The sequence below is a fragment of the Nicotiana sylvestris genome, chromosome 4 (assembly GCF_000393655.2).
Source record: "Nicotiana sylvestris chromosome 4, ASM39365v2, whole genome shotgun sequence".
Classification (NCBI taxonomy): Eukaryota; Viridiplantae; Streptophyta; class Magnoliopsida; order Solanales; family Solanaceae; genus Nicotiana; species Nicotiana sylvestris.
Window position 1 is genome coordinate 164,399,570 of NC_091060.1, and position 26,020 is coordinate 164,425,589.

The 26,020-nt window shown below is 36.5% G+C and overlaps 1 protein-coding gene across 1 annotated transcript; it reads right to left on the reverse strand.

Annotated features, from left to right (window-relative positions):
• Window positions 1-23,482: 23,482 nt before the first annotated feature.
• On the reverse strand, window positions 23,483-25,715 carry LOC104227876 (allene oxide synthase 1, chloroplastic). Its single transcript, XM_009780242.2, has one exon. It carries the CDS (start codon window positions 25,480-25,482, stop codon window positions 23,899-23,901), a length of 1,584 nt encoding a protein of 527 aa, XP_009778544.1. The 5' UTR covers window positions 25,483-25,715; the 3' UTR covers window positions 23,483-23,898.
• Window positions 25,716-26,020: the final 305 nt, after the last annotated feature.

The following is a 26,020-nucleotide window of genomic DNA, read 5'->3' on the forward strand; positions in this document are numbered from 1 at the left end:
GTGTATTCAAAAGATATTTAATACTATTACTATGAGAAAAATAACGTTTATCTCTTAAACAAATATTGCATTTTATTTTAACGTCAATGTACATATTTCTAATTGATAGACACTATACACATGTGCAACGCACGTATACTAAAACTAGTTTATGCTAAATGTTGAATGACTCCCTAAAATATCGATAAACTTTTATAACCTTAAATATTTGTATAATTTAAGGATACAATTGTAAATTACTAAAGATCGAAATTTTTTCTGATTTAAACTACACCGAAGGACTCATCTAAGTAACAATTGCAATGAAATTGAAACTTTTCTTTAAACGTCTGATTTCTTTTGGGATTCTATCACAAATTACCTTATTTAAAGGAATTCAATGGTTTTATACAAAGGGCTCCATATGAATTTGTTATCCTGAATTCCAATAAACGTACGTTCCTCTAATCTATTTTATTTTTCATGTTTTAGATTTCTAAGATAATACATGTCTTCTTCATTGGTGAATTAATTGTATGTTTCTACTAACTATTCTTGAAATTTCAAATTACGAGAAAATTAATGTTTTCAATATTTTGTCAGTCATTTGAATTATATATTATGTACGTCTCATGCGGTATAACAATTTGATCAGTCGTTTTGAGCTCTCGCGCGTTGTTCGGCAGTTTGAGGCCATGAGTAGCTTCACTTCAGACATTATGACTTGCACGCATGGTCGAATTGAATTTCGGGAAGTTCGGAGTTGATTTGGTAAGAAAATTCTCATTTTGGAAGAATTAAGTTGAAAGAATCGACTAAGGTTGATTTTGAGTAAACAACCTTGGAATCGGGATTTGAAGGTTCCAACAGGTTCGTATATGACCTGTCACGACCTGGATTTCTCACCGTCAGGATCGTGATGGCGCCTACGCTTGAAAGTTAGGCAGGCCAACAGATACGAATCTAACCCATTAATTATTAACTCAAACAGTAAAGAAAATAATAGCTACGCTAAACAGATATAAAGTGCGGAAGTTTTATAACAGTTCAAAACTCTAAAACAAGACTACCCCAATGATCTGGTGTCACAATTTCACGAACATCTAAGAATTTCTACAAATACTAATACATCTGTTTTTCGAAATGAAAGTAAACAGAACTAAGATAGAGGGAAGGGGACTCCAGGGTCTGCGAACGCCGACAAATCTACCTTGGGTCTCATGTGGACTGAAGGCAACAATCTCGAACTGTGATCAGTATGGTCCAGTATCGGGATCTGCACAGAAAGTGCAGAGTGCAATATCAGTACAACCGACCCCATGTACTGGTAAGTGTCAAGCCTAACCTCGGCAAAATAGTGACGAGGCTAGGACACGACAAACAACATAAGCCTGTGCAGTTAATCAATATACTAACAGGATAACAAGTAATAAAAATTAAGCAGAAATGAACGGGAAAGGGGTAACATGCTATGGGGGTTTCAACATAAAGAATCACAACTATAAAGAAATTTAAATAGCTAAAACAATTTGATCCGATAATAAAATAAGCACAACAATCAGAAAATGCACGGCATCACCCTTCGTACTTTTACTCTCAATCCTCACCATGCAAACAATAATAGAAATGTGCGCAGCATCACCCTTCGTGCTTTATCACTCTTCCTCACCATATGAATAATATAAATGTGCACGGCATCACCCTTCATTCTTTAACACTCTTCCTTACCATATGAATAAAATAAATGTGCACGTCATCACCCTTCGTGCTTTAACACTATTCCTCACCATATGAATAATATAATTGTGCACGGCATCACCCTTCGTGCTTTAACACTCTTCCTCACCATAACCACAACAGAAACAACAATAACCCGGCAAGGGCATCACAATCAAACAACTTTGTTTCATCATTTTATTTCAAAACAGAAATCTCAACTTAAGCCAACACTCACCCAATATCCAAACCAGGAACAACATAGTAAAACTTGTTAACATGAACAATAACTAGCTAAAGCAGGAATAATACGTATAAAGAAACATAACTATCACAAGTATAGAACTCACTCGCATGCTATGACCCGACAACGACGTATAGATACTCGTCACCACACCTATAGGTCGTACTCAACAACTAACAAGTAGCAAATAGGGCGAACAATACCTAATCCCTCAAGCAAAGGTTAGCCGCAACACTTACCTCGATTCCAAGGCCACAATCAAACCTCAATTACCGCTTTTCCCTTAGTTTCCACTTCCAATCCGACCGAATCTATTCATAATTACTTAATAACATCAATAAATGCTAAATAAATCAATTCAAATGCATAATTTTAGGTTCCTCATAATTTTCCTCAAAAAGTCAAAAATCGAACCTCGACACGCTTGGTCAAAACTCGAAGTTCGGACCAAAACCCGATTACCCATTCACCCCCGAGCCCGGATATGCAATTGGTTTTGGAATCCGACCTCAATTTGAGGTCTAAATCTCCAAATTTTGAAATTCCTAAATTCTACACAAAACCATCCAATTTCCCATGAAAATCCCTAGATTTTGTGATGAAATCTTGTAAAAAGATGAAATAGATTGAAGGAATTGAGCTAAGAATCATTTGCCTATGATTTGGGGAAGAACTTGCTCTAGGAAAATCGCCTCTTGGAGTTTAAGTTTTGAAAATTTGAAGAATGAATGAAAAATCCCGTCCAAGACCCTTTTACTCAGTTGTAGATGTCGCATTTGCGAAGCCCGCAAATGCGAGGAAAGTATCGTAAATGCGAACCTCTCACATTTTTGCTGCCTTCGCAAATGTGAAGGAAAGTTCGCAAATGCGAACATCATCCTCGCAAATGCGACTAAATGATCGCATTTGCGACCAATACCCCTCCCAGCTTTACTTCGCAAATGCGAAGGGTTCTTCGCAATTGCGAAGACTGTTGGCCCAGCTACTCTTCGCATTTACGATGAGTGGCTCGCAATTGCAACACTGTCAGGCTTCGCAATTGCGAACTCTGGTCTCACAATTGTGAGATCAGAGGCCAACACCAGAACTAAACCTGCAACATTTTTTCCTAAGTCCAAAACACTCTGAAGCCTATCCAAAACTCACCCGAGCCCTCGGGGCTCCTAACCAAACATGCACACTAGTCTTAAAATATTATACGAACTTGCTCGCGCGATCAAATCGCCAAAATAACATCTAGAACTATGAATTCGAATTCACCAAAACTCATGATCAAACTTTCTATTTTCTCAACCAAAGGTCCGAATCATGTCAAATTACTTCCGTTTTTCACCAAATTTTGCAGATAAAGTAAAAATATTATAACGGACCTGTACCGGGCTCCGAAACCAAAATACAGGTCCGATACCAACAAGTTCAAGCATTATTCAATTTCTAAAACCATTGTATTTTTCAGTTAACAATTTTCTTCAAAAATTCATTTCTAAAATAGTAATCTCTAATACTAATTTGCCCAATATTTTGGAATATGCTACCAATTAAAGGTAAAAAAAATAAAATTATTAATCGATTGTAAAGTTCTAATACTATACTAATTCTACCTGGATAGTTACACGTAAAAATAGAAGAATCCCACATGCTCTTAGAGTTCTAAAGCCATAACAAATCCCAGTATCCTACGTATAAAACGCATATTACCTCTATATAAAATACGAGATTCTTTCTTTTTGTATAGAATATTTTTCAAAAATTTAGAATTTTTTTTCATAATAATTGACTTAAGAATCTCGTGCAATACATGAACATAGAAACTAGTATATTTATATCTATATTATTATAAAAGCACGAATGATCCACGTTAAATATTAAACGATAAAAATAGCCTCGAAAAATTAGCTGACTTTTATACCCTTTGGAAGTTAAATATGTCTTTACTCAAACAATTTAATATGGGATCTAATTGTAATATTGAACAGAATTCGTTTGGAACTTAATCTCATCACCGCCACATCATTCTCATTGATACTCTAATTCTACTAGCATAGTATTCTAACAGTTTTTGGACAGTTTACCGCTAACAATTCTCATTGATTATAGGATTCTTTAAGTAGGATAGTATTTTAGTTGTTGGGCAAGAAAGAGTATAAATATAACAAAGACCAAGCCAAAGTAAATTCTAATTGTTTTTGGCCAGTACCCGCCAGAATAATTCTAATTCTTTATGAACTACAACACATAAATATAATAAAAGCTACTCTAAAGTAACTTTTATCGGAAATACATGGCATTGACAATTCTTTTGATCAAAGTTATTAATTTTTTAATTTTCTTTAACTATGTTGTCTTGAGATTGTGGCGTTTGCTTTTGATGGGTATTCAAGGGTTGGAACTCCGGTACATAGAAAAAACTTGCCAAGTAAACTATTAAATGTATTGGCCATCACAAAATATACGAAAGATGATTATAGCAATAGTTGGTTGAATGACATTCGGAGCCATTAAATAGGTTCTATCGTAATTCGTATATCATAAAGTTTAAGCTTTGACGATATTATAACTACCGAATTTCATAAAATATAGACTAAGTATTGTTCCTTCTGTACTTGTAAATAATGATTCTGGAAATTAGAACGTTAGCTTATAAACGTAAATATAAATAAAAACAGAAATTAATTCGAGCCCACTGAATTCACAGTATTTCCTTAAGGAATTTAATCCCCTCCTAGTACCCAAGGTTGTAGATTATTTCTTCCCAGGATAGAACGAATTACACACTGGTGTAGCGGTACTTCAAACCCCAGTGTTTTAGCGAACACAAAGTTCGGCAGCAAATCACACTTATGGATGCTTTGTTTGTAGTTAAAAACAATGCAGAATAAGGAGGACAACTCATAAGTTGAATGAAAATTCTGAGAGGAAGGAATGCAAAGTATAGCCAATGTTGAATTCTTACTGAAGAGAATATCAGATTGCAATTCGTTTTTCCAGTGTATACGCAGTGTATACAGAGTGTATATCCAGTATATGCAGAGTGTATATCCAGTGTATACAGAGTGTATATTAAGTGTATACAGAGTGTATATTAAGTGTATACAGAGTGTATATTAAGTGTATACAGAGTGTTTCGAGTGTTTTTTCCGATGTGTTCTTCTTTCTCTCCAACTTATGCTCTATTTATAGCAGTTATTTGAGAGAAATCCGCCCCTTCCATGGTGCAACAAGCACTAGATCATGGAGAAAGCACTTACATGGTGGTATATACACTTGCTTGGTGGGAGGAACACTTGCACCATTGTGGGAGGTGCACTAGGCTGCATTGTTGCTTAGTGTTGCAACACAATACACGGATTGGAAAACATCCGTTACAAACACGGATTATATCACGTTAATATTCACTATTAACAAATAAATTTGGTCCAAAAAATTAATCAATCGATCGATCATTTGACCAAATCCGAATCCAAATCCCATTTCCCATTCACTCTAATTTTAAGACTATTTCATCTTAAACAAAAACTCAACAATCCCCACATGAATGGGGAATGGCTATATCACGGAAGTATGCATGAAAAACTTGTGTGATTTGCAAACAAGAATTAATTGCATCTGGATAAGTAGGTTTCCCTTTGAACTTTCCGTAGTGAACTTATGTCGGATATACTCGGTCAATCGGTAGATTTGATATCTTTGAACCGTCGAACTTTAGTGTATACCTAGACAACCATAAGTCACACAATCAATCCCTTAACCGTCTTTGGTTCTCATTGTTGTGTTCGTTTCAGCCATGAACACTGCCTGGTTTCATAAGTGCGTAGAGAATTGGCCTTGCAAAATTCTCCTTGAAGCGGCTAACACTTCACACTTACATAGGTGATTCCTAAACGTGTCATCCCGTAGATACACTATTTGATATACCCTGTATCAAATTTAGAAATCATTAAAAAGCCTTAATGCTTTATCCTTGGTACTGAACATTGTCTCATCACGAGAATGGACTAAAACAAATTTTGTTGACAATGTTGAACCGTCATTAATGACTTTGTTTGATCTCCTTGAACCTAGATCTTGGGATCTCCAGTCTTCTAGGTAGAGTTACCGCCACAATGACTTGTTCTCGGCCATAGTCCCATTCCCCTCGATGATTTCTCAACTACCTCTCTAGTTAGGCCTTTTGTAAGTGGATCTGACACATTATCACTTGACTTTACATAGTCAATCGTGATAATTCCTCTAGAGAGAAGTTGCCTAACGGTTTTATGTCTTCGTCGTATATGACGAGATTTACCGTTATACATAACGCTCCCAGCCCTTCCAATTGCCGCTTGGCTATCACAGTGTATGCATATTGGTGCCAACGGTTTGGGCCAAAATGGAATATCTTCCAAGAAATTCCGGAGCCATTCAGCTTCTTCACCGGCTTTATCTAAGGCTATGAACTCAGCCTCCATTGTAGAGCGGTCAATACATGTTTGTTTGGACGACTTCCAAGATACCGCTCCTCCACCAATAGTGAATACATATCCACTTGTGGACTTCGAATCAGTTGAACCAGTGATCTAATTTGCATCACAATATCCTTCAATCACCGCAGGATATTTACTGTAGTGCAAATCAAAGTTTTGTGTGTGTTCTAAGTATCCCAAAACGCGTTTCATTGCCATCCAGTGAGATTGGCCTGGATTGCTCGTGTATCGACTTAGTTTACTTATAGCACAAGTTATATCTGGTCGTGTACAATTCATGATGTACATTAAGCATCCCAACACACGAGCATAATCCAATTGTGATATGCTTTGGCCTTTATTCTTTGCTAGTGCAAGATTCACGTCAATTGGAGTCTTTGCAACTTTAAAGCCCAAGTGCTTGAATTTTTCAAGTACTGTCTTAATATAATGAGATTGTGACAATGCCAGACCTTGAGGAGTCTTTTGGATCTTAATCCCCAGAATTAAATCCGCAATTCCCAAGTCCTTCATATCAAACTTGCTAGTTAGCATACGCTTAGTAGCATTTATGTTGGCAATGTTATTACTCATTATCAGCATATCATCCACATATAGGCAAACAATGACTATGTGATTTGGAACATTTTTAATGTACACACATTTATCACATTCATTTATCTTAAAACCATTTGACAACATTGTTTGGTCAAATTTCGCATGCCATTGTTTGGGTGCTTGTTTTAGTCCGTAAAGGGACTTAACAAGTCTACATACCTTATTTTCTTTACCTGGAACCACAAACCCTTCAGGTTGTTCCATGTAAATTTCTTCCTCCAACTCTCCATTTAAGAAGGCCGTTTTAACATCCATTTGATGAATTTCAAGACCATACACTGCAGCTAATGCTACTAACATCCGTATGGACGTAATCCTTGTAACTGGGGAGTATGTATCAAAGTAGTCAAGACCTTCTCGTTGTCTATACCCTTTGACAACAAGTCTTGCCTTAAATTTATCAATAGTGCCATCATCTTTCATTTTTCTCTTAAAAATCCATTTAGAACCCAAAGGTTTATTTCCAGGAGGAAGATCAACCAATTCCCATGTATGGTTGTTCAATATGGATTCTATTTCACTATTGACTGCCTCTTTCCAGAACAATGATTCCGAAGAAGACATAGCTTCTTTAAATGTTCGAGGCTCATTTTCCAATAAGAAAGTCACAAAATCTGGTCCAAACGAAGTAGACGTTCTTTGACGTTTACTACGTCTTGGATCCCCCTGATTAAATGTACTTTCTTTTGTTTCTTCCTGAGGTCGTTTAGATCCTTCACCAATCGACTCGCATTCCTTTTTATACGGATATATATATTCAAAGAACTCAGCATTATCTGATTCTATAACCGTATTATTATGAATGTCGGGATTTTCTGATTTATGAACCAGAAATCGATATGCTTTGCTATTAGTCGCATATCCTATGAAAACACAATCAACTGTTTTCGGTCCTATTTTTACCCTTTTGGGTTTAGGAACTTGCACTTTTGCTAAACACCCCCACACTTTAAAATAATTCAAGTTGGGCTTCCTTCCTTTCCATTTTTCATATGGAATGGATTGTGTTTTACTATGGGGTACTCGATTTAGTATTCGGTTGGCCGTAAAAACGGCTTCCCCCCACAAGTTCTGTGGCAAACAAGAACTTATCAATAATGCGTTCATCATCTCCTTTAATGAACGATTCTTTCTTTCCGCAATCCCATTGGATTGGGGCGTGTAAGGGGCTGTTGTTTGATGAATAATTCCATATTCTAAACATATTTGTTCAAAAGGAGATTCATATTCACCACCCCTATCACTTCTTATCATTTTGATTTTCTTGTTAAGTTGCGTTTCAACTTCATTTTTGTATTGCTTGAATGCGTCTATTGCTTCATCTTTACTATTAAGTAAGTAAACATAGCAATATCGAGTACTATCGTCAATAAAAGTTATGAAATACTTCTTTCCACCGCGAGATGGTATTGACTTCATGTCACAAATATCTGTGTGAATTAAGTCTAAAGGATTTGAATTCCTTTCAACCGACTTATAAGGATGTTTAACATACTTAGATTCCACACATATTTGACATTTTGATTTTTCGCATTCAAACTTAGGCAATACTTCCAAGTTTATCATTTTTCGCAAGGTTTTATAATTGACATGACCTAAACGTACATGCCATAAATCATTTGACTCAAGTAAGTAAGAAGAAGCTGAAGTTTTATTATTAGTTTCAACAACTATTACATTCAGCTTGAAAAGGCCCTCAGTAAGGTAACCTTTTCCTACAAACATTTCATTCTTACTAATCACTACCTTGTCAGATACAAAAACGCACTTGAAACCGTGCTTTACAAGAAGTCCAGTAGAGACTAAGTTCTTCCTAATCTCGGGAACATGAAGGACGTTGTTCAAAGTCATGACCTTGCCAGAAGTCATCTTGAGAAATATCTTACCGTATCCTTCAATTTTTGCTGTAGCAGCATTTCCCATAGAGAGCGTCTCTTCGGGTCCAGCAGAAGCATATGTAGAAAATGCTTCCCTCACAGCACAAACATGGCGAGTGGCTCCAGAATCAATCCACCACTCCTTTGGGTTTCCTACCAGGTTGCATTCAGAAAGCATGGCGCACAAGTCATCAACATCATCATGCTTTTCTACCATGTTTGCTTGACCCCTTTGCTTGTCTTTCTTCCGAGCACGACACTCCGTAGATTTGTGTCCGGTTTTCCCACAGTTGTAGCAGTTTCCACTGAACCGCTTCTTGCTTGGGTTGTATTTCGGACCAGAAGCCTTCTTTCTCTTTTTGTTATCTTCAACAATATTTGCTCCCATTATTGTTGAATTTCCACGGCCTCTTCTCTCAGCAGCTTTGTTGTCCTCTTCGATTCTCAATCGAACAATGAGATCTTCAAGGGACATCTCCTTTCGTTTGTGTTTCAAATAATTTTTGAAGTCCTTCCACAATGGAGGCAACTTCTCAATTATTGCTGCTACTTGGAATGCTTCATTGATGACAAGACCTTCAATGAAAATTCCGTTAGTAAAATTACTAAAAAATTTACTTTCAATATCAGTATTTATTTGAAACATACCTTCAGCAAGTAGATCATGAATAATCACTTGCAATTCCTGGACTTGGGTAATAACAGACTTGCTATCTACCATTTTGTAGTCCAAAAATTTTGCGGCGACGAATTTCTTCATCCCGGCATCTTCAGTTTTGTACTTCTTTTCAAGTGCATTCCACAATTCTTTTGACGTCTCCACGCCACTGTATACATTATACAGATTATCCTCCAGTCCGCTAAGAATATAATTCCTGCACAAGAAGTTAGAATGCTTCCACGCCTCAATCACGAGAAAGCTATCATTCTCTGGAGTTTCATCTGGAAGATCAGGAACATCTTCCTTGATGAACTTCTGTAGACATAACGTAGTCAAGTAGAAGAACATCTTTTGCTGTCAGCGCTTGAAATCCATCCCGGAAAATTTTTCGGGTTTCTCTGCCGGTGCCAACGTCGGAGTTCGACTTGTCGATGCGCTGGCAGTCATCATCGGAACAGCTTGATTTCCGTCATTCGCCATTTTTACTGTAAAAATGACACAACCAAACGTTTAATAAACGTTTAAAACTGGAGTGAAAAATCACGTAGATTTTAATCTCCAACAAAATGCCACGAAGGCTTTAAAACTGGAGTAAAAATCACGTAGATTTTAATTTCCAACAAACCGCCACGAAGGCTTTACTCTCCAAACGGGAGTACACAAAAAACCACAAAGGTTATAGTTTCCAGAATAATAAAAGTAACACAAATACAGAAATTAAATTATTAAATTCCTTAAGATTGTTGTTCTTTCTGTACTTGTAAATAATAATTCTGGAAATTAGAACGTTAGCTTATAAACGTAAATATAAATAAAAACAGAAATTAATTCGAGCCCACTGAATTCACAGTGTTTCCTTAAGGAATTTAATCCCCTCCTAGTACCCAAGGTTATAGATTATTTCCTCCCAGGATAGAACGAATTACACACTGGTGTAGCGGTACTTCAAACCCCAGTGTTTCAACGAACACAAAGTTCGGCAACAAATCACACTTATGGATGCTTTGTTTGTAGTTAAAAACAATGCAGAATAAGGAGGACAACTCAGAAGTCGAATGGAAATTCTGAGAGGAAGGAATGCAAAGTATAGCCAATGTTGAATTCTTACTGAAGAGAATATCAGATTGCAATTCGTTTTTCCAGTGTATACGCAGTGTATACAGAGTGTATATCCAGTATATGCAGAGTGTATATCCAGTGTATACAGAGTGTATATTAAGTGTATACAGAGTGTTTCGAGTGTTTTTTCCGATGTGTTCTTCTTTCTCTCCAACTTATGCTCTATTTATAGCAGTTATTTGAGAGAAATCCGCCCCTTCCATGGTGCAACAAGCACTAGATCATGGAGAAAGCACTTACATGGTGGTATATACACTTGCTTGGTGGGAGGAACACTTGCACCATTGTGGGAGGTGCACTAGGCTGCATTGTTGCTTAGTGTTGCAACACAATACACGGATTGGAAAACATCCGTTACAAACACGGATTATATCACGTTAATATTCACTATTAACAAATAAATTTGGTCCAAAAAATTAATCAATCGATCGATCATTTGACCAAATCCGAATCCAAATCCCATTTCCCATTCACTCTAATTTTAAGACTATTTCATCTTAAACAAAAACTCAACACTAAGGCGGTGTAATATCCAATCTTTATTTCTAGAGAGACTAATCAACTTTATTTTTCTTACCAAGAAAAATGATCTTTAGCATATATGCATTAATTTATTTTGTTTTCTCATCCTACAAATATTTTAACACAAATATTCATTCAATCAACATTTTGTATGAAGTTATATAAGACTATAAGTATCAACATGGTGGGAATATGATATATACTCGAATGAAAGACACATTTAAGATTTTGTAATATAGATATTGATAAATAAGAAGAAAATTTTCTTGCTATAGCATTAGGTATAGGAAACGCAATTATCTTTTAAGAAGTGGAGGAGAAATATATATATATATATATATCTTCACCTAAAACGTTGGTGTGGTTTAGTTTTTCCATCACCTTTAGTAAATGTTTACGGGATGGGATCTTGTGCTTTTTTACTTACATTTGTTTAAACAAGGTAAAAGTTTATATCTAATAACGATAAGAATCTTCTGAGATTTGAGGACAAGAGCAATTCTATGGGACTTGTAGACTATATCAATTGAGTAAATAAAATAAGAATCATACTAACATATTATTAATCAACTCATGGATAGATTTTAATTTAAAGAATCACCTTGAAGTAGATTAGTTGGTGTCGCATAGACTGATAGTATTAACTTGAAAGCCGAGACACAAACAAAGTCATAGTAAACAAAGTTGGCATAATATCAAAAAATCATTACCAAATAATCTCTATTAATTAAGACCATTAGTTTTGATTGAGAGTCTGATTATTTATTGCTGAATGCCTTCAATTGTGGATTATTTTAATCCCCATTATTAGTATCCTTTGCCCATTTCAGTCCCTTCCATTTATTATTTTTAATACTTATTTCTCGTGCAACACACGAACATAGAGACTAGTACTATATTAAAAGTACGAAACCCCTATCAAAATATCATTCATCTTTTTTACCCTTTATAAATACATTCTAAATTGAATATAATTGTAATTGTAATTAGTGTAATAAATTTTATATTTTGGGAAAAAGCCTAAAACTACCGAATATTTAGGTACGTGTATTTAGGTTTTAGGATTCTTTAGATTTTTCTTTACTTAGGATTAGGAATTAGGATTCTTCACTGCCGTGTGGCTTTATCTTAGGTTTAATTCTAGGTTTTTCTTTCTTTAGAATTGTGCCTTTTCTTTGTTTAGGTATCCATAAGTTCAGAGTTTATTATGCAAATGGCAGAAGTTGTGGATTGATGCAAACAAGTTTGCGATACCAAAGAATAATGATTGCTAAAGATTATTTTTTCGAAGCTTGATTAATTTTGATAGGTAGTTCTTCTTTAACTGCGTATAATATTTCTAATATTTTATAATTTTATTTTGGTGTTTAATCATCTTAATTAATCAACAAGGTTTTGTAAACTTTGTTGCAATGGCTGGAGTTGCAACAATATCTCGCTAACAAAGTAAATAACCTTTGGAAGAAGTAAGCAGTTTATATTGTTAAATTCTTACGCAAAACAATCTGAGATTGGATGCATAAACATAATTTCTGTAAGTTTTTTCAATTTTTATTGTTCTTTACTTTTTTTCAACTAGTAGGTTGGCGAAATTCTAAGTGATGAAAATTCAGTTCTTAGGCTATGTTATTGCAGGCTAAAATTTTTTGTTGTAAATACACCTTTTGAGTCACAAGTGCTAATATAATTCTGATCATTAGCTTGTAGCACCGCGACGATGAAGTTAATACTATTTTCTTTTTTATAACTTGAAACATTCTATAAGCACAAAAGTATTGATTAATATGCTCTTAATGAGCGAGTGTTCTTTTTTATTTATTTAAAAAATTCTCGTTATATATGTGATTCGTTTTTCCTATTTAATTTAATTTTATTAGATAGACCTTATAATGTTTTGTGCTATGCAAGAGTTGCTGGTATTGATTTATTCAATCATCAATTACTAGATAATTCTAAACTCGTATTTAGAAGTTAAAATCTTCATATTTAGAATAAGTATGAGCTGAATTCATATTGAGAACCTATAAATTATATATTTTTTTCTCTTATTTTTAAATTTGAATAAACTTACATCGAGAACGAGTATGCTAGCTAAAACATTAAGTGTAAAGTTTCTAAGACTTTAAATATTTTTTGATGTACAAGGTACAACACTGTATGTGGCATTTGTTAGAATAGTAATAAAACTATACATGTTTATATTGTTGGTCTTATGCTTCTTAAACAAGCTTTAGATAATTTGTGGATAACTTTATTTGCATGCAATCAGTTTTTTTGCCTTTAAATTTATCGTGTATATATTAGGTCTGGTACCACAATATAATATATTATTATTCATATAATAAAAAAATTATAATTACAAAGACTATATAATGGAATAATAATAAGGCAGGTAGAAATTGAAGAAGAGAAATTCTGTTTCTCTCTCAGCACATGCTAGCTTAACGTGCGTCGTCCATAGAGAAGAGAGCTCGGAATCCATCGCAGAAGGCAATCCTAGCTCAGGAATCAGCTGCGCTAGTAAGAAATCAACAACAGAGAAAGGATGAGTTGTTAAAGGCAACTAAAATCTCGAAGTTGCCGGTGGTAGGGTTGGAAACCAATGGAACAGTACCGGCAAAACCTAGGGATGCAAACTCAGAGGGGACGTGGGGGGGGGGTCTTCAATAGCCATAGCACCTGAGCAATTGGAGGTAGAAGGAACATCCACTTCAAAAGAAGCTTCAGGGAGCTCGTCAAAGTAAGCTCTCATGAGCAGACAAAGTAGAATTAATGGAGGAAGTCGCAAGCAAGGGATCCATCTGGGACAATTTCGACATCACAAAGGTATCTAATGTTGGCTTTAAACTAGAATACATAGCTCCAGATGTGCATGCAGATACTCCAATATGTGAAATTGAAACAGAGGATATCAGTACATAACTGAAATATTGGAAAACTGTTATAGTATGTTATGTTTTGGGGGCTCACCCTCCCTTATCGATTTTGAATAGCTATATCCAGAAAATATGGAGCAAATATGGCATCACTAAGATCTTTACAATGAAGAATTGGATAGTACTGGTGATATTTGATGATGTAGTAGGGAAGAATGAAGTTGTTCAAGGAGGTATATACAACATCTATAACAAATCTTTTATGGTGAAAGCATGACATCCAGATATGGAATTTACCAGGGAGGAGCTCTATACAATTCCAATATGGGTAAAATTACTTGGTTTGGACTTCAAATATTGGAGTTCAAAGGGATTAAGCAAAGTAGGAAGTTTAATTGGTAAACTATTGATGGTAAACAATCACACAGAAAAGAAGATGGGGCTTAGCTTTGCACGATTACTTATTGAAGTAGGAATGGATGCAAGCTACCAGAAAAGGTTTTCTTTAAAAATGAAAAAGGAATACTTATGGAGAAAAAGGCACAATATGATTTAAAACCTACTTTATGTAAGTTTTGCAAGAAATATGGTCATAATGAAAAGAAATGTCAGGTAAAGAAGGTGAAGCAACCTTCACCTGTTCAGAGACAACAAGAGGAAAATCTACCAGCTCAGAACCAAAAAAACTAGTGACAAAGACTACAGAAAAGATACAAGGTGTGACTATAAACAAGGGGACATCAGGAAATCAAGACGTAAATTCAGGATAGGTAACACCTATTAATACTACCAGTTTCACCATTAGCAAGCAACAAGAAGATAAAGAAATTCAAATTAACCAATAGAACACTTTTAAGCCACTAGCTCAAGAAGATCCTAGTGAGTCAGTAGACTAATGTATTCAAGGAGTACCAAGCCTTGTAAAGAATGTGGGTGGGACAGTCAACCTCCCTTCCAATTATAGATAGCATCTTAATGCCCCTAACAAACAAAAGGAGGTAAGGCTCCTTGGTAAAAAAGAAAATATAGGTATGATTGGAATTCTGGAAACTAAAGTTAAAGTAAACAGGGCAGATCAGCTGGCAAACAAACTATTTGGAGGTTGGGGATATATCACTAATCTAGAGCAATATTATAATGGATGAATATGGTTAACATAGAGACCATATTGTTTTTAAATTAACCTAATCAATAAAACTTCCCAAGCAGTCAGATGCAAGGTTCATCACATTAATTTAAGGTTACCTACTTGTCAACAGTAGTGTATGCTTTTAATACAAGAGAGGAGAGAAGACAATTATGGACATATTTGGATCTATAAGTGCAGGACTAAATATACGATTTTAGTGATGGGAGATTTCAATTCAGTGCTTCAACCAGATGACAGAATTGGAGGTAACCCCATTAGCCTATCAGAAATAATAGAATTTCAAAGTTGTATAGATGCTTGTGGATTGATTGAACTGCCAAGATGTGGAAGTAAATATACTTGGAATTATAAACATAGAGATGGAAGAGTGATGTCCAAAATAGATCGGGTGTTTATTAATACAAATTGGTTGAATAACATGCCAAGTTTCAAAGCTCATTTCTTACCTGAGGGACTAAGTGATCACTGTCCCATGAAGCTGATTCTCATTGATGGTCCTCGAAGAGATAGAGTTACTTTTAAATATTGTAATATATGGGCTAGCCACATCCCTTTTTGATGTAGTAAAGGAAGGATGGGCTCAACAAGTAGATGGGTATAGTATGTTTAGAGTGGTGAAAAAATTAAAATATCTGAAGCACAAATTAAGGAAGCTGAATGACCAACATTTTAGTAATGTAATTGCAGTAGTTGATGAAGACAGAATTAATCTTGCTTAGGTGCAAGCAGAACTACATTTACACCTTCAGGATACTGCTTTGCAGATAAAGGAAAATGAGTTATTTCATAAATTCAGACAATCTTCCTACCTAGCTGAGTTCTTGCAACAGAAGAGTAAGGCAACATGGATAAGGTTTGAAGATGAAAACACTATATATTTTTTCTCTATGATCAAGCACATGAAGCTTCAATAAAATATCATCCAGTTAACAGATGATCAAGGTACAGTACAAACTGATCCAATTGATATTGCCTCTATTTTTATTGATTAATACAAAGATTTGCTAGGGAAGAAAGTTTCTGGCAAGATAAAATCTTTCAAGAGTTTTATGAGTAATCGCAAACATTTATCAGTAGAATAGCAGATTCAATTGTTGAAACCATATACAAGTGCAGCGGTCAAAGTTGCAATGTTTCAGATAGATGTGAATAAGAGCCCTGGTCCAGATATATTTGGAAGTGATTTTTTCAAGGCTTCATGGTCTGTGGTTGGAGAAGATGTAATAAATGCAATCCTGAAATTCTTTGATAACGGTCAAATGTTGAAGCAACTGAACTCAACTATCATAGCATTAATTCCCAAAGTTGAAGATCCTCAAAATGCAAGCCAATACAGGCCTATCTCATGCTGCAATACCATGTTTAAGTGCATTTCAAAACTCATTTATAACAGACTAAAAGAAGTTCTCCCAACTATAGTAACAGGGAATCAAACAACTTTTATAGAAGGTAGATCATTAATTCATAATGTTCTGATATGCCATATACTGAGACATTCTAATAGGAAAACTACTCCAAGATTCCTAATGAAGATAGATCTAAGGAAAGCATATGACATAGTTAGCTGGGAGTTTTTGGAGGAGGTCCTACTGGGCTATGGATTTTCTAGACCATTTGTCCAATTGGTGATGTGCCACATTACAACTCCTAATTACACTGTCAAGGTTAATGGTAAGGGATATGATTATTTTCAAGGAGAAAAAAGACTAAGGCAGGGGGATCCTATGTCTCCCCCGCTGTTTGTTCTAGTAATGAATTACCTGAAAAGAGGTCTTGGTAAAATGAGTGAGCTGCCAGACTTTCACTTTCATCTAATATGTAAAGCAACTAAGTTGACACACCTAATCTTTGCTGATGATTAGATGTTGTTTTGTAAAGAAGAAGTTGCTTCAATTAATAGGATGATGGAAGTACTCAACCACTTCAGTGGAGTATCTGGGCTTTTGGTCAACCTAGACAAATCTAACATTTTCTTGGCAGGGATGGATAAGGAATACAAGTAGGAGATTTTTAATTACACAGAGTTTTTTTTGGGTTCACTGACTATAAGATACCTTGGTTTACCTCTCTCCTCTAAGAAATTGAGCAAAGTGGAATGTCATGCTTTGATTGACAAGATTACAGAGAGAATACACAATGGTTACTCCAAATTACTTTCGTATGCTGGAAGAATACAAATTATCAATGGTGTTCTTTTCTCCATTTATAATTTTTGGGGAGTTGTATTCATCTTACCAAAGAGTGTGGTTAAGAGCATTAAGAGAATATGTAAAGATTACTTATAGGAAACTCATAGGCCAAAGGAAGATATCACTGGTAGCATGGCAAAAGGTCTGTACACCTCAAATATATGGAGGACTGAACATTAAGGAATGTAAACAGTGGAATATAGATTTTGTTGGCAAGCTGATATGGCAGGTGGCAATAAAAATGATGTACTATGGGTGAAACGCGTTAATGAAGTCTATACAAAGACGATCATAATATTTGGGAGCACCAATCCCCATAGGATTGTAGCTGGTATTGAAAAAAATTAAATGCTCTAAAGGAGATTATGACTGTAACGACCCGGCCGGTCATTTTAAAAATTAATGCCCCGATCCCTTATTAACTGCTTTCACCGTATTTGTTTCTGCTATTCTGATTTGCCGGGATGATTCGTTGTGAATTTCACAGTATTTTGGGACACTTAGTTCCTCAATGAGAGCTTAAGCTTTAGAACCTGGACCGTAGTCGGAGTAGTGTGAAGACGACTTCGAATGGAATTCCGTCAATTCCGTTAGCTCCGTTGAGTGATTTCGGGCTTAGGGGCGTGTTCGGATTGTGTTTTGGAGGTTCGTAGCTTATTTAGGCTTAAAATGCCGAAAGTCGAAGTTTCGAAGTTTCCGGTTCGATAGTGAAATTTTGATATTGGGGTCGGAATCTGACTCCGAGAGTTGGAATAGCTCTGTAGGGATGAATGTGACTTGTGTGCCAATTTGGGGTCAATTAGACTTGGTTTGGTTGGTTTTATCATCTGGTGTAGGATCCTTGAGATTTCTAGTTCATAAGGCTTGGATTGGAGGGTGATTCGTAGTTTTGCATTATTTGATGCTATTCGAGGGTTAAAATAAGTTCGAATGATGTTTTAGGATTGGTTGACATGTTTGGTTGAGGTCCCGGGGGCCTCGGGTGAGTTTCGAATGTCGAACGGATTGGAATTTGGACTTAGGCAAAAATCTAAGGTTGTTGAACCTGTCATAACCGCACCTGCGTGTGTTGGTCCGCAGGTGCGGCGCCGCAGAAGCGGCTTGGTGATCGCAGAAGCAGGAATAGGCCAAGGCTCCAGAAACCACAGGTGCGGCTGGGTGACTGCAAATGCGAAACCGCAGATGCGACCAAGTGACCGCAAATGCGGACCCAGCCCGTTAAGTGAATTTCACACCTGCGATGCCTTTCCACAGGTACGGGACCGCAAGTGCGCTCCAATGACCGCAAATGCGGAAATCGCTTGGCAGAAATATGAAATTTTGAGGGTTTGAGTTCTTAACTTGGAAATTCAAATTTGGAGCTTGGGGTAGGGCAATTCTGTGGGGTTTTTTGAAGAGGAGATCATTGGGTAATAATTTCTTATCCCTTTCTAGTTGTATTCCACTAATCTATTGTTACTTTTATCATTTAATTTCGGATTTGGGGTGAAGAATTGGAAGAAATGGGGAAAAGTTCCCCAACCAAAAAAATTTGAGTTTTGAGGGAGATTTTGGTATCGGATTCTGATAATTTTTGGACGAGTGTTCTCGTGAGTAAATGGGTGTTCTAAATTGGTAACTTTTACCCGATTCCAAGATGTGGGCCCGGAGAGAATTTTTGGGCGTTGTCTTATTTTCTTATCGTAGCTTCAGTTTTCTTTAACTAAATTAATTGTTTGTAGTTGTATTTATGTTATGGTATTCATTTGATTAGATTTGGGCCATTCGGAGTTGGATACTCGTGGCAAAAGCGTGGTTTCGAATTGATCTTGAGCTTGTTTGAGGTAAGTGGCTTGCCTAACCTTGTGTGGGGGAACTCCCCTTAGGATTTTGGTTCTGTTGTTATATGAGTGCTGTGTACCTGAGGTGACGAGTGCGTACACGTGCTAATTGTTGAAAACACCCATTTTCACTAAGTAAATATTTGTGTTTCCTTTTGTTTGAACACTACTTGTATTTAAAGCCTACTGTTTAGCTTAGGAAAGCATGCTTAAGTGACTTAATTGTACTATCTGCTTAACTGTCTATTTGAATCCTGTGCAGCATGTTTAGAACAGAATCCTCTGTTTCTTTCTTGGTATGAACTTGTATATAACTGTAGATTCATTCTTGAGACTATTGTGTGTTTACTTTAGGACTACGGATCGGTAATCCGGTAGATCCCCCTGCATGTTTACTTTGGGACTACGGAACGGTATTCCGGTAGATTCCCCTGCATATTTATATTTGGGACTACGGGATAACACCCGGTAGATTTTCCCTGTACTGGATATTTACTTTGGGACTACAGATTGGTATTCCGGGAGTTTCCCCTGCATATTTATGATTCGGACTGCGGGACGATATCTCGGAAAATCCTCTAGGCATTTACGTTTGGGACTACGAGACATTATCCTGGGAGATCTTCTGTTGCTATTTCTGTATCCTGAATTAGATTCTTTCTATGATTTTATTCATTATAGAGTGTTAGCATTTTAATTATGCTGTCGTATTTCATATTGCTTTACCTTATTTTTCATCTATAACCAGTGGGGCCCTGACCTTCCTCATCACTACTCGACCGAGGTTAGGCTTGGCACTTACTAGGTACCGCTATGGTGTACTCATGCCATTCCTGCACATGTTTTTCGTGTGCAGATCCAGGTTCTTCGGCCCAGCCATATTACCAGTGAGGCGAGGCGACCTTCAGAGACTTCAAGGTATATCTGCCGCGTCCGCAGACTGAGGAGTCCCTCTTTATTCTCCCTTCTAGCTTTAGCTCTCTTGTATTTACTTTTGTTAGACATTCTAGAGTTAAAACACTTTGTAGTTATTCCACAGCTTGTGATTTCATGAGATTCTGGATTTTGGGAGAGTTGTTATTGGTCGAGAGTGTTATTATGGTATATGCCGAGGGCATTTTAAACTTTCTTTAGTATATTTCCCGTAAATTGCTAGTTTTGGATCTTTATTTCCTTTTTCCGCAAATTGTTAGGCTTACATAGTTGTCAAAACTAGGTGTTGTCACGACAGTTCACGGAGGGAGAACTTAGGACGTGACAAGTTGGTATCAGAGCTCTAGGTTCATAGGAGTCATGAATCACAAGCCAATTTATTAGAGTCTCGCGGATCAGTACGGAGATGTCTGTACTTATCTACGAGAGGCTATGTAACTGTTAGGAAAATTCCACTTTATTTGATTTCCTTGTCGTGCGAGATTCTTGATATCACAATTCTAAACTTATGTCTTCTATTCTCTCACAGATGGTGAAGACACGTGCTACCAGAGATGTCCAGGCACCCGTGCCCCCTACTAGATCTGTCAGAGGTTGGGGCCGAGGTAGAGGCCCTGGATGCGCACGTGGTATAGCCAGAGCACCTGCGCGAGCTGCCACCGAGGAGCCACCAGCAGCTCCAGCCGGAGCTCAGGTACCTGATACACCTACTGCTACCACTATTCCAGCTCTTCAGGAGACTATTGCACAGTTCGTGAGCATGTACACCACCCTAGCTCAGGCAAGGTTGATTCCCCTTACTGTAGCGACATTCCAGGCCTGGGGAGGAGCACAAACTCCCGCTGCCCACACTCCTGAGCAGCGGGTCCAGGTTGATCAGATCCTAGCGATTATACCGGTACCGCCTGTAGCCTTAGTTCAGCCCGAGGACAGGGAAGTCGCTTCCGAGGATGAGCAGCTGAGGCTTGAGAGGTTCAAGAAGTACAAGCCTCCTGTATTCAGTGGTTTAGCATCAGATGACGCCCTGGGATTTCTGGAGGAGTGTTACCGTATCCTCCGCACTATGGGTATATCAGGATCGAGTGGAGTTTCTTTCACTGCCTTCCAGCTTCGAGGAGTAGCCTACCAGTGGTGTTATTGGTCGGGAGTGTTATTATGGTATATGTCGAGCGACATTTTAAACTTTCTTTATTATATTTTCCATAAATTGCTAGTTTTGTATCTTTAATTCCTTTTTTCCACAAATTGGTAGGCTTACCTAGTCGTCGAGACTAGGTGCCGTCACGACAGTTCACGGAGGGAGAACTTGGGTCGTGACAATGGCAAAATGGTATAATAAAGGAGTCTACCAACTGACTACTAGTGGTTTGTATTTAGTATCTAGCAGCTACAAAGCATTAAAGGGAAACATAACTAGGCTGAGGGAAGCAGAGCTTATATAAAAAGACAAAGACTGGCATATCAAGACAAGCTAATGACCAAATAAAGACTAATGAGGTTGAACTTCCCTATCAATGGAGACCTCAATTGCATACTGTGTGATTGTGCAATACCCGTGTCTCACAACATCTATTTGTGGATATTGTATCTGGATCTAGAATATACGGGAGGCACTGATCCATTGGTTAGGAATAACTATCTCATCCTATACTGTTAGCAGGAGTATGCAATGGATTAAGAATAGACACTGTAGGCAACTCAAGAAGGAAGTAGCAACAACAATCATTGGTGTGATAATATACTACGCTTTGCAAGCTTGAAATTGGAAGTATTTCAGGACGATCAATGTAAATAATGCATTTATAGAGATACAAATTAAGAAGGAACTTAGGGAACAAGATCTAGGAGAGATAGAAATTGCCTAGTTTTGATACATAGGCTATGTAGTTAGAGTTGTTATAGCTGATAGCAGTTTGATTTCCTTGTTATTTTTTGTTTTTGAGATCTAGGGAGATTTTGATCGTTGTGGATTAGAACAACTGGATGCTCTTAGTTTGTAAATCGTTTGGTTTATTATGGTAATATTCACAGATTATTGCCAAAAAAAAAAAGACTATATAATGAACTTACCTAAGTTCTTCATCTTTACAAGTCCAGAAGATACTCAATTAAGAATTCAACTATCGCATAATGTTACAAGCATTTATTTTTCTATTTATATTAATGTTGCATCTACCTCGACGTTGATTGTGGTATTACATGATTTATTCATATTCTATACATTTTATTTATTGATAGATACAAAATATATATGCAATGTACCCTAAAACTAATAGGTTGATATGAATGAGCCGTGCGTGGGTAGTAAAATATGATTATAGCAAGCTTACCCAAGCCAAATTTTATTAGGTGAAAAATAATGGCATAACAAAACAAGGATTTTAATTGTAAGATATTAGAAAACTTCTACCGAAGGTCAAAGAAAAAAAGTGGACCTATTTCTTAAATTCAAAATCCGAGTGTTTGGAAAAGGTCAACTTCATATTGAATCCACTAATAATCTACCAAAAGCAACACTTTCTCAAACGTCATTCGCTTTATGGGTCAGTCTCTAGATATTTTGCCAAATGGAGTACGACATACAAGATAATTTCATTAAAACAGTTTCAAATATTTATATTAAAAAATTACTTCCAGCAAAATCTCAGTAGTCGATATTTACGTCACATGCCATGATCATTCAAGAAAGAGTTAAAAAATATACTCTCTCCGGTCCGCAATAAGTGATCACTTTTTTTTACTTTTAGCACACCAGGAAATAAAAACTCCTAGAGAAAAAGATATATTATTCACTAAGTTAACTTTAATTAATTGTTCGTTTGTTACTTTGACACATTACAATATATAAATAAGGACAATTTTTTAAAAACTAAAAGTAATTCCATCTTGATTATGTAAATGAACGCTTATGATCAAAATAAAAAATAATAGGAGTAATTATTTATTGTGGACCGTAGGAAGTAATACTTATCAGTAAGAAGAACATCTGAGACCATAAATACATTATTCATGTACTCCCTCCGGTCCGCAATAAGTGATCAATTTGCTTTTAACACGTCCATTAAGAAAATATTAAATTTTATACAAAAATACTTAGTACGACTAAACTACCCCTAATTAAATATTTAATGTGAGGAATAAGAAATTTTTTTAGAGATATATACATAAGGATACTTTTGCAAAAACAAATTAAATTTTTTCTTGATTATATAAATGAACACTTATTTTGGAGCAAAATAAAAAAGTAAATTGGACACGTATATTATAAGATGAATCCGTGAGGTCATAAAATAACTATTGTGTTTTTCGAGATGAGAGAAATATTGATATTGAAAATGGCAAAATGGTTATATATTTCTATTTCAACAAAACCACAAAAAGTCTCAAAATTAAATACACTATACAACTTATTCATAGTGGGACATTGAATGAAACACATAAGCTGTCCCCACCTACACCCATAACCAATTCAAATTGGTTACCTATCCATTAAATAACCTGAAAATGGATGACTTCTAAAACCCCATAGAAAATGATGTAATACTAGCACAAACATATTTACTATAGTTGATTGGTCAATCTTATTCTTGACCAAAAATATTGTAACGTTCGACACGCAGATTTTAACTAATTTCATTGGATATATGCGCACAAATACTAGACTAGATAACTTTGTCCGACAATTTGTGCGTCTCAACTAGGATATCTGCTAGTACCTTTTAGCCGCACAAATACGAGGTAACTTTGTCCGGTCAAAAGCTGGCTCTTTTCAAAGACGTTAAGGTAATAGAAGCACCCAAAGGAGAAGCACCAACCTCAATCTCAAACGAGTCATATCGCAGGAACAATTCAACCAACAACAACCTTGAAACCAAAACCACAAAATCTTTTCCTACACACTGCTTGTTATTTATCGACGGGCTTTCATTTTCCGGCCCGTTAGACCACAACACATGTTTCAATAACTTCTCCCCTTCTTCTCCAATAAACCGGTCCGCTACAAACTCTTCAGACCGGTCAAAAATCTTCGGGTCCTTAGTTGCAAATGGTTGAAAACCATATAGTAACTCACCTTCTTTAATCTCAAATGCTCCGTCGTGGGATTCAATCACCATATCACGTTTTGCTCTGCCGTATTGTGATGCCACTGGCGGTTCAATACGTAGCGATTCATACACTACAGATTTCATTAGTGGCATGTTTTCCATTGCACCCATTGTGATCTTTCCACCGTTTGATTTAATGCCTGACCGAATCTCTTGAGCTAATTGAGTGTGGAGTTTGACTCCAGCTCGACCAATCCATTTCAACATATTGGGAAAAAATATTTTCATCCCTCCAAAAGAATTGAAACACGTTGCAAATAGCAAATTGTGACAAGCTTCCTCACGTGAAATACCAGTTCTTTCAGCTTCATCAAGAATAGAAGTTGAGTTCTCGTAGAAGAAATTGTACAATCTTTGGTAGTCTTTTTTCACTAAAGCAGAAGGCAGCCTAAAAGTATGAAGGACAAGATCTTCAAGAACTTTAGGAAGGCCAAGAATTAGCAAAGGATGAAGCTGAAACAACACCCATTTGCCAATTAACTTAGGTCCATCAGCTCCAAGATTGGTGTCTAACGGATTAACTCCGTAAAAAGATCGAGCAAGAAAGTTAAATGCTGCTTGATCATTTGCTGCGTTTAACCCAGCTTTTCCTTTAGTGGCCAAGTCATTTTCTAGTGTCTCAAAAAGCTCGGAATAGCTGTTGTGAAACTCGGGGATTACTTCATTACGTCGCGATGAAAGGAGAAAGAACATGAGTTTCTTCAATTTGGCGTGATTTGGTTCAGAAGGATCAAGATAGGAGAGAACACGGTAACCACCGGTGAGTTCAGTAGAAGGCATAAAAGTGCCAGTGAAAAGATCTTTTTTCTCAACCTTAGAAGTATCAAAAAGGGTGGGGAAACTTTTACCATCGAGTAAAACAACAACGTTTGGATTGAAGGAAATGAAAGGACCAGGTGGCATGTTGGTTCGAAAAACAGTAGACTGATGTTTCTGAATTCGAGATTTGAAAAACTCATCTCTACCTTGATTGTAAAAGAAATCAAGCCGGTCCTTCCACGGACCGACTAGTGGTAGCCCGTAGTCTCCAGGGACTTTTCGAATCGGGAGTTTTGTAGGTCTAGATTGGATCGGAGAAGTCCCTGGAGACGAAATGTAAGGTGGCTTTTCAGACACCGAAGATTTAATGGGCCGAAGAGAGGATGAGTACTTGTTACGAGATGATGATGATGATTTATGTGTGGGGAATTGTAGCTTAAGAGAAGGAAGAGCAAAAGAAGATGATGCCATAACTATAATTAGTTCTGCTTGAAATCAAGAATGAAGCTTTTAACAATCAAAAGGTCGTCGATTGCTACTAAGAAACTAATAGAATGAAGTTGAATGAGAATGAGAAATCTATGTGGTTATTCTTCCCTATAAATAAAGGTGATGTTAAAGGAAAGGTGATTGCTTTTGAGTCTTATTTCATGTGATAGTGATGGATATATATGGCTATGGCCTGTGGGTGGGCTGAATAGCACAAAATACATTACGCATAACAAAGGCGTGGGACAATTTGTTGAATTTAAAGTATACTGTTTAAAAAGGCTGCACTTTCGTATTGGTTTCTCTAGTGCCTATTTTTGCTTGTGTTTCATTCTGCTTTGGAATCTAGTAAAAAAGCAATTTGGTGTACAAAGAATTTTGTATTTACTCAGAGCTCGGAGAAAATTCGCACTCCTCCAGGATATAATGTAGACCGTCTACTCTAATACAAGCATTAGTGATTATTTCTACAATTTGAACCCGTGACATATAGGTCACATGAAAATAATTTTACAATTAT